The sequence below is a fragment of the Triplophysa dalaica genome, chromosome 2 (genome assembly GCF_015846415.1).
Source record: "Triplophysa dalaica isolate WHDGS20190420 chromosome 2, ASM1584641v1, whole genome shotgun sequence".
Classification (NCBI taxonomy): Eukaryota; Metazoa; Chordata; class Actinopteri; order Cypriniformes; family Nemacheilidae; genus Triplophysa; species Triplophysa dalaica.
Window position 1 is genome coordinate 6,926,308 of NC_079543.1, and position 17,378 is coordinate 6,943,685.

A 17,378-nucleotide genomic window follows, 5' to 3' on the forward strand; every position below is an offset into this window, starting at 1 on the left:
TTTACAAGAATGACAAGCATAAACTTTGATCTTTTCTAAAAAATAAAATGGATACGTTTTTACCAAGTTTAGGATTGGCACTAAATTAAAAATATGGTATACAAAACAAACCACGACTCTGAGAATTAAAAAAGATATTCAACTTAAAGTTATATGCATACATTTGCTGATCAATACAGTGCATAATCTTGGATCCCACAATAGGTTCTGAGCTAATATACATGCATATTACTACACATAATCATTACTATTATTCTATTAATTATAATTATTGCCATTTCACTTTAAACATTGCTATAGCTTTACTATCTCCATAAATAATTGAGTATTTCTCTGAAAATATTTACTTGAAGGTTACTGTTTTCCACATAACAATCAAATCACCATGTGTCAATACATTTAACCAAATCTTCCCAGCATGCTTTGCACTTGAACAGTCTCAGAAGATTTCATCACACTGACCTATCAACAAACCTCAAGTCTTTCACTCTTGCACCGACGGTCGTGTACAACAGTTGGGTCGTCTGATGTTTTGGAACATGGTCCTAAAGTTAATGTTGACCTGCCTCCTCTTTTTCTTCTTGCCAGGAGATGTAGATAAGGATTTTCGGAGCGACGTCTTGGCTATGATCAACTTTTCGTGCTCCTTGATTTTGCACTGCAGATGACTTTGAATGGCGAAGCCAAGAGACTCTGGATCAACCGACGCTCCATAAACCTCCCATGTCATACCTTGCTCGTCCCACACAACGTCATGTACGCTATCCTTCTTCTGCTTGGCTGCCTCGTCCTCTTCCTTCGCTTTCCCAGGTTCTGGCTTTGAAGCTCCTGCCTTCTTGCCTTGCGGCGTGGAGCTTGACGTTGGAGGAGTGTCCATTGTAATATTTGATGCTGGTTTTGTCGACGGTACATTGGTCTGAGAAGACAAATCAGATTGTGAGAAAGTTAATTTAGATGCAGGAGGCTTGGCCTGACCAGATGTTGTGATGGGATCTTGCATGATGGATTCTGTATTAGGTCCTGATGCTGAGACAGCAGGTGTGACTTGACTAGTTTCCTTAGATTTGTTTTGGTTGCATGTCTCGATATTAATTTGATAAACAGGTTGATGAGGTGAAAATCCTCTTTGGGCTTTGTGTTGAGAATCCCCAGGCTCATTAGGCTTGGCCCCGAGCTTTGACTCCGGTTGAAGGTCGGCACCTACGTGCACCATCACTGTGCCCGATCGTGAAGACTTCTCATTAGTGGATGACACGACAGATGGTGCCGTCGAACAGATCTCTGAGATGACACGTGAGGAACTGTCTGTGGCGTCCACCTCAATAACTACCGCTAGGCTTTCAGCCTCATCGGGAAGTAGACTAATTTTTGTCTGATGGGGTTGCAGAGATAAAAGACTAGGACTTGTAGATGTAGATTGACTGCAAACCGCAGCCACTGCTTGGACTCCCATGTCTTGGCATTGTGTTTTGGCTTGGTTGCCAAACTCAACGGTTGATGTCATGGTGGAGGCTTCACGGTAGAGTTTGCAGTGGAACTGCTTTTGTTCTTCAGGAACGGCTACCTGCCTTTGGACTTCTTCATCCATCACTTTCATTTGGTGACTTGAGGTATCAGCTGCGTTGTTACTTGGAGATGCCGATGGCTGCCTGGAGGAAGCCTCTTGAGAGATTCGTGTTGGTTTTAGATCCTTCACCATGCACTCGATGCTAGTGCTGTCCTGTTTAACAGGCACAGTCTGGAGCTCTTGTGGAGGTTTCTTATCGTTTTGTTCAGGATGAGATGTTTGGTCATTTGTTGTGTTTGTGGCTCCAGATTGCTGTTTGGTTTTTAGAACATCGATGTTTGTTCCCATGTGGAGATGCTTGGACTGGGTATCGTTGATGATGGATGCATGGGTTACGCTGGTGGTCAAACTCGATTCTTTTGATTCAGATACAACCAATGTGTTTTTGTTTGTGACGTCAGTGTTGGGAGATAAATTCTTTTGGAAGGATGCATCAGATTTAGAGGGGTTTTGTTGACTAGCCTGGCTTGGTTTTTCACTGTGCACTGTCTCCCTAACTGCATTAGATTCTCCAACCGCTAACGCTTTGCTTTGTGCTTTGGACTTTGTGGTTTCGCTGTTGCCATTTTTCTCCTTGTCGACTTTACACGCAACAGTAGATGGGTCAGAGGTCAGGTTTTTAGCACAAAGGACAGAATTGGAAAGAGCATCACAATCTTTGTTTTTATCTTTGTTGCTCCTGGCACACTTCTCAGATGTCTTCATGTCTGGAAGATTACTTTGAGGTTGCCTGTGATCTTCACTGCCATGGGATGAAGTGTTTTTTTCTCCCAAAACTGTGATGTGGGATGTGGACTCTTTGACGGAGGACTTAAGGTTCATATTATCCTGATCTGATTTCGGTTTCTGGCCAGAGGAGCAATCCTGTTTGATGCTTAACTTTGGCTCGATGTCCCAGTTAGCATTTAACTCTTTATTGCCCAGCGCATCTCTACTGGCTGTTTGTGGTATCATTTGGACAGTCACGATCCTTTTGGCATTTGGTACCTTTTCCATGATCAATTCCGTTTCATGTGATCAAAAATGTTTATATTACAAACTCCGTGGCACCTCCAAAGCTTCCCTAGAAAAGACAGATGAAAATAACCGTAAATAAAGACTTTATATTTCCACAATACATCAATGTTCATTTTAATGACCCTAGTTTAAAAAGTGAATGTAGGGCATTGCATGCAGAATGCGATCAGAAAACAATATTCTTGACCTTTCACTACAATAACAAAGCATTAAAATTAATCAATAGATATTTTTTACCATATTACCTATATATATATGAAAACAGCCTTGAACACTGTCAATAATTTATTTCGTCATAATATGGGCAAAGATTACAAATCTGCTTCCTAGCACACCCAGCAATGTTACTTTCATCTGCATGAAGCTGTACTGTCCACATTACAGATTCTATATGTGTGGAAGTACAAAACACGCACGTGCATCAATAAAACGACGCATTTAACAGGTTTATGCAGCACATTGCACTTGTTAATATCGCAGAAATCACCAATGTCACACGAGCTCACCCAATAATGTGCATCAATGATAGAATGAAAAAGCCAGCTTGCTGCAGTGGCCGCTGCGGAAATATTCACTTTAGCCGCCTGCCAAAACCGTGAAAGTCAATTACGTGAAGTCTGAAATCGCGACCTCTCATTGATACGAGGTCACATCTGCATGGGCAAGGGGGTTGGGGGACGCACTGTGCAATACAAATACTAGCGACAGTTTCATATCACACGTTAATATATAGGATACTATGCACGCCACAAGGAAACCAATGCATCTTTATCTCAAGGACTCTACACAAATGACCCTTAATCATTCTTTTAATAATGAATTCATGCATATTGATTGGGGCTGTAAATAAGACGATAACTTGCAATGCATGCATACATTTAGAAAGAGACATCGTGGTGTTTCAATTGGGTTATGATAGGGTTCACTTACACACACACACGCACGCACACAAACACACAATCGGACAAAAAAGCTCTATAAAGTCGAAGCAGTGTCATGCAATAAAATGCTTGTAAAAATATGTTTGTTTTGGTTCTAAATTATCTGATCATTTCTAGGCTCTAGAAGACAATGACAAATAATAAGAAAAACAAATGCATTCACATAATGCTAACAATAAGAAACATTACATTGAATAAAACAGCCGAACTTCACACATAAATCTATGACTCGTCAGCTATGAAATCCAATAACTTGACCTTGTTGGCAAATTCATCACCCCCCGTTTTCCTGCAGCACCTGCAGTTGAGACTGCACTCGTAGAAAAATCTTACCTGGTACGTGCGCGTCTGTCTCATATCATCTTATTCCCTTTGATTAATGCGCTATTGACACGCAGCTCGCGCACTACATAGTCCACTCGACGGATTATCAATGAAAGAATTAGAGTCGCGTGTCAGTGAGATAAAACCACGCCTTCAAAGCGCATCCGAATCAAGTTTAATCATACAGTGGAGTGGATGTTGGCAGCAGGAAGCACGCGCGTCTCTCCATCACCGCTTGATGGAGCCCTCGTTCCTCGAAAACTTAATCGCTAAAGAAAATAAATACACACTGACTTACATATGTATCCTGGCTGCCTATACATGAGGTTGTAAAACGATAAATAATGAATACGACGGTCCTTTACGTCACTCATACACAGATAGCACAATCCACCTGACTTACGTCTATTTGACGTCTGCATTTACATCTGCAAGACATCTACAATACATAGTTGCTCATCTGCAATACGTCTCGGAGACGTCAGAACGTCTGTAATACGTTTGTTAAAGATCTGCGTAAAAACATATTAGAAAGAGCAGCTTTACATCCATTCTAAATCATAAACATCTTACAGACATCTTCTAGATGTCTAAATGATGGCTGACAGCAGACATCTCCGAGACGTACTGCAAAATGAGCAAACTATGTATTGTAGATGTCTTGCAGATGTAAATGCAGACGTCAAATAGACGTAAGCTGTATGTGTGCTATCAGGGTAGGTACAATAGATGATGGTATTTGTCATTCCAGATAAAGCTCTAAGGGCATACGACAATCAGGAAATGTTCAAAGCAAACCTAGTTTAAACCTATATTTAACAAAACCTTGCTAAAGATCGTAACAATGCAAAAGGGTATATTCGCCTATGGCTGAAGCTAAAATGAACTCTTCTTTCGTTTTAAATACATTCTGCAGATATGTTCATGCAGATCATTTTTAAATCCATGATCGTTTTCTCCATGATAGTCAGTGATGATGCAACTAAACTAACTGCTGAGAAAGTACTTTATTATACTGCCATCCAGAGGCAATACGCAGTTACTATTAGATTAAGCTCCTTGCTAGTACATGTTGTCCACACAATCCGTGTTAAACAACCGTATTTAACACGTTACTCGCGAATCGTCCTAAACAACATACAGGATGAACACATTGTGCACGAATTGCAAAGAACTATATAAAGTATTTTATTTTCGCTATATATGAATGTCTCGACCTTTCTTGGCTTGGCAAAAAGCGACTGCGGATGACATTCAATTACCGCGAGAGCGAAAGCAAAGTACTCATTTTGATTTTTTGAATGGCTCTCGCGATACTTCGATGTCATCCGCTGTCGGTTCTTGTGGCGCCGCATAAAGTCGAGCACACACCTATGGTGACTAACTTGTGTGACCGTAATATGAATTCAAAGATGGCGACGTTTATTACAGTGGAAAGTTATAACACTCGAACACAATAATTCATCCGTCAGAAAAATTACCGAGTTTTTAAGTTTATTATGTTTTTGTTTGAGCATTTTGGTGTAGCGAAGAATACAGGATATCATACAAAGTTGATGACGGATCCAGCTCCAATAAACGACAGTTTGTTTTACCAACACTGACTATAAGCGACAGTAACTGGATTCTGATCCTTCGATAGACACCGTTCAGAGTGGCACAGCATGACATTATATCAACTAGTTGGTAAGTTTAAAGACAACATTGTTGTACGTTCACAAATATTAAGGGGAGTCAGTACGGGTTATAAATCGAAATATAGGTAACCGTGTTTATTGTCGCCATGAAATTGCACAGATTGCAGTCTGTAAAGGTATCCTTAAGGTCACGCCCACTAGGAACAATTGAAGAGTTTGATTGGCTGACTATCCTGACAGTCAGGCATTAACGTTAGATTCCATTCATCACATCATTCAGGTCCTGAGGGGCTGAGGTTACGATTTGTCAGACTATGAAAAAATATATATACATATTTTAATCACTTTCCGTCATTTCAAACTTCTGTGCTGGTTTTATGCTATTAGACATGTTGTGTTATGTCAATGTGATTATGCATACACTGCCAGACGAACGTTTGGACACATTTGACTTTTATTAAGTTTCGATGTTCACGCCTTTTAATATTCATAATTATATAATTAATAGTGAAGGAAAAGCAGCAAGCGTCAGTGTCCGTGGTTGACCAGCAGATGTCACTGTCAGATTGGCCCGGTCGCCAATTTTCCATTGTCACCAATTTACCACAATCCATTTAAAGATCCTTAGTGCAGAAATGTTTTTATGTGTCAACACTTAATATAACTGACTGTAACTATATTAATGATATCACGTTAATCTCAATGTCAAAAAGTGACCCAATCATTCAACCTATATAGGCCCGTATGTTGTATATGGCGTTATCATTATGTTTGCCTCATCATGAAGGCGTTTGAGTGTCATGTAATCTCACACTAGCTGTTTAGCATTACAGGTGAAGAAAGTCTCAGATGTGATGGACTGGCCACCTGTCCAGATAGGAAAAGCAGTGTGAAAAATCGGTTTGGTACCAAATTTAAAACCACCGATGTCGATTATAATCACTTATTGTATTAGTGAGATGAAAGCATAATGTTGCATCAATAAAAAAGTTTACTCTAACATAAATACAGTAAGTTATAGAGTTGAAAAAAGAACTTTCTTTAACTTCTTTTTTTTCTTTGGTCCATATTGAGCTGTCCAAATGATGCTCGGGGACCCGGAGCCGGATTCACAAAACATTCTTAAGAAGATTATTATTCTTAACTGCCATATTTTCTCTTAAATTATAGAAAATTCAAGAAAAAAGTTAGGAATGTTATGTATTCCCGAAAAAAAACTTCTTAAGACCGTTTTTAAATTTTTTATCAAGATTGATCTTAGAAAAAAAATAAGAATAATCCAAATTCTCAAAAACAAAAGCTGTCAAAAATCTCACGTTTGTCTCAAATCTCAAAAGGTAACAAGTTTAATATGTGTATTTGGTTACTTCATATGTGACGTTTATTGTATTGAGCCAGAATCATAATTTTGACGTTTACTTCCCATTAATAAATATTTATTTTGATATAATAATAAGGTCTAGCTCACTTTAGCTTTCCTTATTATAGTGTTTTTACATTATTCTTGGACAATATGACTCGAAACAGAGAGGGTCTTATGTCTTAGTCCTAGTAACATACAAAAAGTTATTTTTTAAGTTTTTTATATTATAAGTATATTTTTGAACGCATGCTAACATAGGCTATTAGCTAACATGCGATCGTAAATGCCGTTAAACACATCACATGCTAATATATTTAGGCTATATAAGAATCCGATGTGCTTGTTGCACACATTAAGTTTATTGTATAGATAAACATATACAGTTACCACACAAGCAAAATAAGAAGTAAGAAAAAATAAGATGTTCTTAAGAAAGTATTTGAGAATGTTTTAAGAAATCTTTGAGAATTCCACTTAAGAACATTCTTACAAACTTCCTATAATTTATCTTACGAAAGTTCTTATATTCTGTTTAAATAAGATTTTCAAGAATCCGGCCACCGGTTCTCGCCTGCTTTTTGAAGATCCGTTACACTTTCCTCGAACAGACACATGATCATTGGCCTCTAAGTGGAGAAGCTCTCCACCCACCACCCATGTCCCACAAAGACAGCATCTGTTACTCTTTGAACCTTCCTCTCAGTCTCACCCGATAGCCTCCCTACCCAGACCGAAAGACCTGCTGTTGCCATGGAGACACCCCCACCCCACATCCTCTTCTTAATCCTCTTTGACTTTATTCAAACTAAGGTCACCCCACCATTGGATGAGAGAGACAGAAATTACAGCATATGCTCTTAGCCTCTTTTGTCGTAGTAGGCTGTCATATGGGAAAATGCTTAAGATTATGACACGCTGTTCGCTGTATAGAATGTATAGACCATAATTTATGGACCATGACGTTGCTCAGCTTCATGTTATGCATGGTTTTTAAAATATATTAGGTTTGAACCATTTGAACAATATGTATCTTTTCAACGGCTCCATCATTTGTATCCACTTTTACATCAAGGACAATAGAGGAGGCATCTTCTCAGGAGGCAATTTCACTTCATTATTTCAAGGACAAACACACACGGTCATCATAGTCCTTCAACCACATGTTTCAATATGCCACACTGTACAAACCTAATTCATCAAAGCCTGAAACGCTTTCTTTTTTAGAAAAACAAAATGATGTTTATTAGATATGCAAAATGTAAAGCACACCACAAGAAAAAAGACTACAAAAGGTTTCTCGCAGCGATGCCATAGAGTAACCATTACCTCAAAGGTTCTTTTAAGAGTCATTTTTTTCTTTTTTATACCTTTTTCCAATATGAAGAAGAATCTTTTGTGAAATATAAATGTTCTTCAGGTGATTGATATTCTTTATTTAGTCATTCAGCCAAAAATGGTTCTTTTATAGCATTGTGTAGCACCATAGAAAATAAAAACAACAAAAAAAGCACCATTTTGGTATCTTTATGACTATATTCCACGTCTTCTGAGATCGAACAATAGCTTCGACTGAAATTTCAGTTGCTGTACACTAAAAATCTTGCCCTCGGTTGTAGTCTCAAGTCAAATATTTCGCCTTTAGACACATCACATCGAGTCTTATGTCATATGAACCACTTTACGTTTCTTTGTCAGTTTGCAGGTTGACATCACTCATCCCCATTCACTTCGCTTGTACAGAAAATGAAATGCAATGGTGTATTAGTTACACGAAGAAACAATGTTTAGTGGCAGATGTTACAACACTTCAGTTTTGACATATTTTTGCCTTCAGGTTTTAAGCTTGGAGTGGGTGAGGGGTCACATTTAAAAGTTATTGGGATCGGTGACCTCAGATCGTCCCGCTTTGTGTTTTTCTGCTGAAAAAAGAAATTCATAGAGGTTTGGAATGACATAAGGGTTAATAAATTAGGACATTTCTATTTACTAATGACCCGGCTAAGCAATATTCTCATTTGAGACCCTGGACCACAAAACCAGTCATAAGGTCATTTTTTCAATATTGAGATTTAAACATCATCTGAACGCTGAATAAGAAGGCTTTCCATTGATGGTATGGTTTGTTAGGATAGGACGATATTTGACAGAGATACAACTATTGGAATATCTGGAATCTGAGGGTGGAAAACAATTTCAGAAAATCGCTTTAAAGTTGCCCATCAAAGGCGCTGCAGCATGCCGTTGATAAGAAGAAACAGGTTTGTTTAAACGCTCTCTGTTAGCTTACGGCTGTAATGACGTTGTGGAGAGTAGATGAACCTGAAATTGTAAATTCTAAGCTTTACATCGATAACAAACTGGAGTGGGTATTTTCAAAAGAGGCGGAAGAAGCGAGTGAAGTTTGTAAGCGTGTTTCCGGCCATTTTCGTTGGCGATTTCGCTGCATCCACTCACAAAAATAAAGTTTTGATATATATTCACTGTAGGAAATTTACAAAATATCTTCAAGGAACATGATCATTACTTGATATCCTAATGATTTTTGGTATAAAAGAATAATGTATCATTTTGACCCATATTGACACAAAAATACCAGTGCTACCAAAAACTAGATTTGTGGTCCGAAATTACATTTTTGAAACATTTATACAGAGTATTTCTGTATTACCAGGTCTTGTCAAACTCCACACGCACAGAACTCCACCGTCCACAGAGTCATGAACATGACACTGAGGATTTCATTAATAGTTGATTCGCAGAGCAAATACCACACGACCCCGGGATTGTATTCACGCGTCAGGTGTGGATGAACCTTCTTAGGGAGTTAAGTGCTTTAAGACCTTGTCGATTGCCTCACAGTAAGGTATTAGGCACATTTACAAAAGCCGTGTGTAATCTCTCATAGCGCAGGGATTACTGTACAGTCACGTCGGTGCGGTGAACATCAGGCAAAATGGTGGAATAAAAGGAAACAAATTTGTCTCCGAGAAACAAATCTCCCGAGAGATGACGCCGGGGCCGAGGGAGTTCCCTGGTAAACTCCATTTTGTCTCTCGTTTACCCTCGGGGACTTCTAGCAATCCCATAATCCCCAGTGTTTGATGTTTGAGAGTTGATGGCGTTGAGGATGGCCCAGAAAGGGTCTTTGTGTGTGCCGTGTGGCCGTACAGCTATCGAGGGTTTGAATGACATGGCAAGAGGGCAGAGAGACGAGTAACTTTAGCTTAATCTTGGCTTAGTGAAGCTACACACACACACACACACACACAGGTGTGTGTGGCCCTCTGGCTTTGATGGGACGGTCAAACCTAAACCTCCCTGTATCTCAGGCCTGGGATCAATAAACTTCTTGAGGCCAAGGATGTGTGTGTGTGCAAGCGAGAGGCCCAAGGCCTTGGATTAACTCAAGGCTCCACCCCTTCAGTCCAAAAGTGGTTTATATTCCTTCTCTGCTCTCAACTTTAACCGTTAGCACTTTTTAATTAGAACCCTTCATGCACTTCTCGATGTGAAACAGAGCCTGGTTCAGGGAGATTTATGACTAAACTAGAAATGCTTATGTTACCTTGCTCATATTAGGACATATTAGGATTCTGAATCCATGTCTGTCCTTAGTATTAAGGCCATTGCACATGAGTCTTTCCGCGTGTTAAAAAATGAATACGACCTCACGTTGTGTCAATCACATTTACACACCGCCTCCGATCATTTCCTCCGTCATAAAAAATTCAAACTGGCTTCGATTTTCTGCGTTTTTCCCATAAGTAGCAATCATTTTGAGAGGCGTTTTAACAATTCAGAGATACCGTACAAACAATAGCCAAATACAAAAAAACGCATACGAAATTTTCGGACTGTATGTGCAAAGACCTTACGTCCACAAATCTTGCCCTGAAAACTTTCGATTCAATAATAAATGGATTCATGTGGGACTTTTTGCATTTTCACAATAATTGGATAATAATACAGAAAAAAAATATGGAAGATTAACAATATCAGATAATAGTTGTCTGTAGGTTTGTACTGCTATTGAAGGCCTAATTCACCCAAAAAAGAAAATTCTTTCATAATTTACTCACCCTAATGAAAGTTCAAACCTACATGACTTTCTTTCTTCTGCTGAACACTAAAGAAGATATTTTCAAGAACATTTGTAACTAAACAACATTTGCCGCCATTGACTTCCATTAAATAGACAAAAAATCTGCAGAGACATTTTACAAGATATCTCCTTTTCCACAGAAGAAAGAGCCAGATACAGGTTTTGGACTATAAAGAAAATGTATGCACTGTAAAACTTTGCTATGATTATTGAGATTCAAATGAGCAAGAAGAGCAAGAAGAGACTGGTGTCATTACTGTCATTAGCACAGCAGCACTGCAAAAAAATCTTGCTAAGTGTTTTTATGTTGTTTTAAAGTAAAAAATACTTAAAACGTATTAATTAACAATACATTTATAACAAGAAAAGTGACCCATGATATTTAGTCTTGTGTTATGAAAGAATATATCAGAACTAGGTTAGTTTATCTTAAAAACAAAATTATAAATTAAATAAACAATTACAGTTACAGGCAAGCCTGATGCTGCAAAGTTTCGCAGTGTGATGATGACTGAATTTTCACTTTGAAATGAAATGTTTATACCTTCAAGCAAGTGTGTAGCCAAGTTGTATGTTAGCAATACTTACGATAAAAATATATGTCTGTAAGATTGTCATTGATCTCTAAATAGAAAGATGAATTGGTGTCCGCTTTGTCCAGTTCAAAAAAAGTATGCCGGTCAGAAATTCCTTTCATTTCATCGGAAAGCTCTCCTTCATCAATGCTAATGTGTTAAAACCATATATAAAACCACACTTCAAAAACTGTAACTGGGTTTTAAATTATGCTTTTAGGGTCTTACTGTCTTTTGCCCTTTATATCCCACCTTGTTATCCATCTGGTTAGTTTTTCTTTTCCATCTTGGCAATACAGCACAACAGCAGGGTTCTAGAATGAAAAATGATTCCTCCATAGATTAATTATGTTAATGCTGCTCAATAATTTTTGCTACCTCAAATTATGACTATAATATATCAATATTTTCACTTTAAATAATTGTTTGCACTGTTTTAAATGTATTTTTTGGTTTATGCTTTTTTGCTTTAAAAATACAATTGTCATCTCCTCAATAGAGAGAGAGAGAGAAAAATGGAAATGAGAGTTAAGTGGTTGTATTGGATTTTGAGGGGTGACACGACCTCAATACCAGAAAGGGATTTATGGGTGTAATTTGATTGGTGGGAATTTAGGCATTCAGCCCACTGAACCATAGACACTCATATGATGAGTTGGAGTCTGTGAGTGACCACAACTTTCACTAGACAGACAGGATGCTTTTCACACCCAACTGTTGATTTACTTTGTATAAAATCCTATTTTTGGACTGACTGAACCATAAAGATTTCAACTAAGAAAATTAGCAAGTGGTATATATTTCTATTGAACTTTTGACCTCTCATTGGGTGAAATATTCTGTCCCTCTATACATCTTGATTTTTATATTCACCGTATATATTTTATATTCACCGTAAACAATTGCCCCATATAGTATTTGGACGCATGAATAAAATACACGTTTATGTGTTTTACCTAAAAGTGAGCTTTTGTTGCCTGATAAAAATTCTGAAAAATGAATTTCGCTTGAATTGGTTTCATGTTATGTTATCAAATTCTTTTTGAAACACTATTGAGGAATGTGCAGTAATAGTCTTTTCCAATAGGGGGCAGAAGCAGTCAGCTAATGCTAATGGTGTGTTTTAGGTCAAGAGCTCTTCATAAAAGTGGGAGTGAACTGCATGATCATACAATACAATTTGCTGTTTAATACGTATTTGTACTACAGATAATTTAAAGCATTTGTCTTAGGATGAGAGTTCAAGACTTAAAAAGAGTAACAAATGAATTGAGGTCATGTGGTACATATTTCTATTGACCTTTGACCTCTCATTAGGTGGCATATTCTGTCCCTCTGTACATCTTGGTTTTCTGGAAGGTTTTTGATCATAGTTCAGCATTACTAATTCATGTGTTCCTCTCTCTCTCTGTCTTCTTGGGTGGCCCTCGTAATCCTCAAAGTCTTCAGAGGGACCACAAGCCATGTCAAAACTCAAAGCCAAATCTTGCAACACTTATGAAGAAACTAAAGGGGTCTTGTTAGTGTCTTTGTGGCTAAAATCCCTTGATGGCCATCTCTGCGGTAGACACGGTTACCCTATTGTCTGGTTTACTGTCACTTTTATTCTGGCCAAGATGTAAAAATACCAATAACAACAAGCAATTAAAATAACGTTTTGTTTTTGCAAACAACTGTACGGAAGAGTGATTCAGTAATCTGACGCAACTAACCGGACAAACTTTGGTAAATCCTGTGATTATTTCTTCTTTTAAAGGACTCGGTTTAACAGCCCGGAACCATCCATGTCAACTTTATGTTGCATATGGAGTCTCAATATAAATCATATAGTTATGATTAAAAATGAAGTCCAAGCTTTTAAGAAAGGTAGGAAGTAGACAATTTATAGAGTTTGGTATGTTCTGAACACAAATTGAAACCTGAGCATATACAGTATCCTCTATGCTCGAAGTTGATTGGTCAATTGTTAAAAAGCAAAAGGAAACAAGCCAAAACAAATTTAGTTAATTTCTCCTCTCTCTGTCGCTCACTCTCTCACCGTCTCGTGTGCATACACAGATGGAGACAGAGTAACTGACCCAGGGTCCTTCAGTGCCGGTACTCAGAGAAGGATTAGAGATTAGTGCTGTAGCCAACATTCCACACATACCTGATTTCTGACTTCTGTTTCTCACTTAAAACCTTACGACTTAAAACCACAGCTTTCTCAAAGAGTAAAAATTTAAATAGAAAACTAAATAATCGTTTGTATTTATTGGTGAATCTGTCCAAATGGTTGTTAGGATGCCCATTCCAAAACGATAACTAAGCAAAATTTTCCCTTGAATTCTCATCATGATAATATTACTATGCATTTTACGGTGAGTTTTTTGTAAATCTCTGTAATTTCAATTGTCATTCTCTGTAGATTTGTATTTTTACATTCTTTTTTTCAAACATTTTTGAACACTGAACGTTTTCTTTATTAGGTCATTGTGCTGTTGTAAAATGTATTATATAGAGTTTAATCATTATAACGCAGAACAAATTTCCCTGTGATGTAAGCACTTTACAACTAAAATTATTAAGCAGCATTATTCTCACTTCTTTGTAATGATATGTAGACAGTACTGCAAACGGAGTGGATCATTTCAATGAAAATGGTTACAATGAACACTTTAATTATCAATAAAATGTAGAAAAATTTTGAGAGGAAAGCGCCTGAATACACTTTCTCAAACTTAATTCCGACGCTTTAATTTGGAAAGCATCCACACCACTGCAGTGTTAGCTTCATGTAGTTCATTAAATGGACATTAACAGTCATATCTGTCAATTAAATGACTATCAATAGTCCCATTTTTAAGTCAGGCCTCTGTCTGTCTTTGTCCTGAGGCAGGGGCAGTGTATGGCCAGTTTCATTAGCTGAATCCCACCAGTTCGCTACCATTTGCAATTCTTCCCATTGTGCTGCTAAACAATGGCAGCAAACAATACATTAAAATGGAAATGACTGTAATGTAGCTAATTAGTTATCTGTGTTGGGACTGTTAGTGGGGAGGGGGGGGGCTCTCTAAGAGAATTAACAACACATTTTAGCCAGACAGAAATTCCTTGTCGAGTATTGAGGTGAATTGTATATTTACCTGAATTTCCCTTGTTCCTGTTCTTTTGTGATTTAAGATGTTATATTTACAACCAGATTTTAGGTAACATTAGTTAATGCATTGGGCAATTTGAATTAATGCTGTAGAAGTGTTGCTCATTATTAGTTCATTGTTAACAGATTTAGTTAATTGATGTCAGGATCCGTATTCTAAAGTTTTAGAAATGTATTTTTATTTTTTCTGTATTCTCCGTAGTACAGCAGTACTCTTTTAGTATTTAATATTGGTGCTGTCCTTCTAAAACCTTGTATCTGCTTATTTCATCATTTTATTTTTTGCTATAAAACATTATTATTAGCCCTCCTTCATGTTTTTCGCTGGGTTTTGAAAACATCTGAGCAATACATAGCTTGTCAACTTTGACGACACGGGATATGCAATCATTGAAAAAGTTCAGTGTTTTTTCCATTTCCTGAAAAACAGCTTATTTGGACATACAAGGGTTCAGAAGGACGGCAATGATCTGTTAAAATGTAAAGATCTGATGAAACAACAAACGTTTTATTATTATTTAATTTGTTATCGTTTTATTTATTTATTGGTTAACAGGTGCAAAAATAAGAAAAACATTTTCAAAACCTTTAAAAGCAGATACAAACAGCTTTTAGAATGTACGTAAAAAGAAAATGTTGAATCTTTTTTTTGTGAAGTTTGTGACGCCTCCTCTCAGTTCTGTTCATTTGTTTTGGCCGGCAGACAAATGTTTTGTTTCTTTCTCTTTACTAGTCCATCCCTGTTTTCATTTGTTTATCGTCTTCTTTCACAGATGTGAATCCACAAGTCTTGTTATCAAGTGTGAACCCCCTGATTGTTGATTGGACATTGTTAACAGCTTGGCTTGAAATGACACATTTTAATGACCTCATCAAGAGCTCTGATGAAGTGCTTTTTCATTAGAGGACACTTCTTCACGGCTGGCCGGTAACATCAGTAAGTGACATGAGTTAGACATGTGCGTTATACCTACAGTTGTTGGTGGAGGAAAAATACTAAAAGCTAAATAATAACATTTTAATCTTCTCAATGACCTAAGAAATGTATTAGGTCTCAATGACCTAATAAAACGACCCAGTGTTCATTTTTTTTACCAATTGGAATTTGTTTGTTTAGTAAATGCAAAATGTCTCTTTCAGCAAATACATTTGTGCCAGGGCAACAACAGATTAACAACATCAAAATCTTAATTTGTAATTTTTCCATTTACATATATCATTGCTGTCCTTCCAAAACCTTGGATGTCCATATTGCTTTTTGAACGAAATGGATGAAACACTGTACTTTTTAAATGGTATAATACTGTTTCATATGATTTATGGCAAAAAATGAATACGGTTTCAAGAAGGACAGCAGCGATGTTGAATGAACATGAATGTGAGATGCATTGCAATAGTTTTATATGGACGCAAAAACAAGTTGAGACAACATCTGACAGAGATAAAGTTGATACGACATGAGATTTATGTTTTCGGTTCATATTTAAATGAATTTATAGTGTTTAGTATCTTTTGTCTTCTGTTATTACTTGTGAAGAAAAAGTGCTGAGTTGAATGTGATTAATGATTCTAGATCATTGTATTTCCTGTCTCGATTTACTATGTATTTAAAAGCGAATGAATGAGAGGTGTGGTTTTTATGTCCTGACACGACTCTTTCATTAACAGCGAGTAATTGCTCATCTGAATGATGTATATACTGATACACAGGTGATAATCACTGCTGTTCATTAATGAGGTAAATGGGTCCTGGTTGAAGAGCAAAAGTCATGTTACTGGAAGTGCTCACAGATAAAACAGAATTTAAAGGGATAGTTAACCCAAAATTGAAAGTTGTTTTATCATTTACCCACTATCGTGTTTCAAACTTGTATGACTTTCTTCTTCTAAAAGAAGATATTTCAAAGAACATTGATAACCAAACAACTAGATTCCTTTGGCTTTTTCTCGAAATATCTTCTTTTGTGTTTCACACAAGGAGGAGTCCTATGCAGGTTTTGAACTACATGAGGGTTAATAAATAAATTATTATTTTTGCGTGAACTTCATTACATCAACTTGATTATTAAAAGTGGAATGTGTACACATTAAAGCACTTCTGTGCAAACAGGTCGCCAAAAACTCTTGGTCTGCCATTATTCGTTTAAACTGTAGTCAAGCTTTAAAGTTACACCATTGGCCATTTTAAGTGGCTGAAAACACTGGAAAAATAACATTGGATTCAGTTGAGACAACGTTTTCTTTACATATCTTTCATACTTACATTTTGTTTCACATGTATTGTCGAACACAACAACGGCAGTGTTTGCTTTTTTCGAACGACACAAACAGCTGTTACGCGACTTGCTATTGACATCTTTTGGAACCCGGTGCGGCCTGTGATGTAAATGATTTCACATTGTGAGTCCGTCTGGTGCTAAGCCCCGCTACGTGAGCGGGGTGTCCAAAGCGCCGCCTTGGCTTTGACACAAACAACTGTGCATCCTGCCTTAAGTATATTATCGGCGCGGTTCTTTAGGGAACACGCGGCCAAAGAAGCTTACCATTCATTAATGTTACTCTGCCAAGCTTTACGCCGGACTTCGGGCTTGTAATCAGCGCTATGGTCTCTTTGACCTGGCCCATGCTTGGCTTACACGCACAAGAATGGCGTTCTTAAACAACTCAAATGGGATAACTGCTATAATCTTTCAAGAGTTTGTCGGGGAAAAGC

At 37.4% G+C, this 17,378-nt stretch overlaps 2 protein-coding genes across 5 annotated transcripts in view; one reads left to right on the top strand and one right to left on the bottom strand.

Moving 5' to 3' along the window:
• Nucleotides 1–4,013, bottom strand: gprin3b (GPRIN family member 3b). Of its 3 annotated transcripts, XM_056732803.1 has the most exons (3): nt 3,784–3,814; nt 3,091–3,168; nt 1–2,630 (listed from the first exon to the last, which is right to left on the bottom strand). In XM_056732803.1, exon 3 carries the CDS (start codon nt 2,561–2,563, stop codon nt 485–487), a length of 2,079 nt encoding a protein of 692 aa, XP_056588781.1. In that variant the 5' UTR covers nt 2,564–2,630; nt 3,091–3,168; nt 3,784–3,814; the 3' UTR covers nt 1–484. The 3 variants fall into 3 exon arrangements, with proteins under 3 accessions (XP_056588781.1, XP_056588762.1, XP_056588771.1); XM_056732784.1 differs by lacking the exons at nt 3,091–3,168; nt 3,784–3,814 and adding an exon at nt 3,859–4,013; XM_056732793.1 differs by lacking the exon at nt 3,784–3,814 and having other exon boundaries at nt 3,091–3,764.
• A 1,103-nt stretch (nt 4,014–5,116) lies between these two features.
• The window catches only part of otx2a (orthodenticle homeobox 2a), a 31,451-nt gene continuing 19,189 nt past the window's right edge, over nt 5,117–17,378 (top strand). Inside the window, exons 1-2 of one of the 2 annotated variants that reach the window (XM_056737543.1) lie at nt 5,117–5,535; nt 15,439–15,602. The gene's annotated coding sequence lies outside the window, so the exon portion shown is untranslated. The remainder of the gene's footprint in view (nt 5,536–15,438; nt 15,603–17,378) is intronic. The other variant, XM_056737533.1, reaches the window with a different exon arrangement.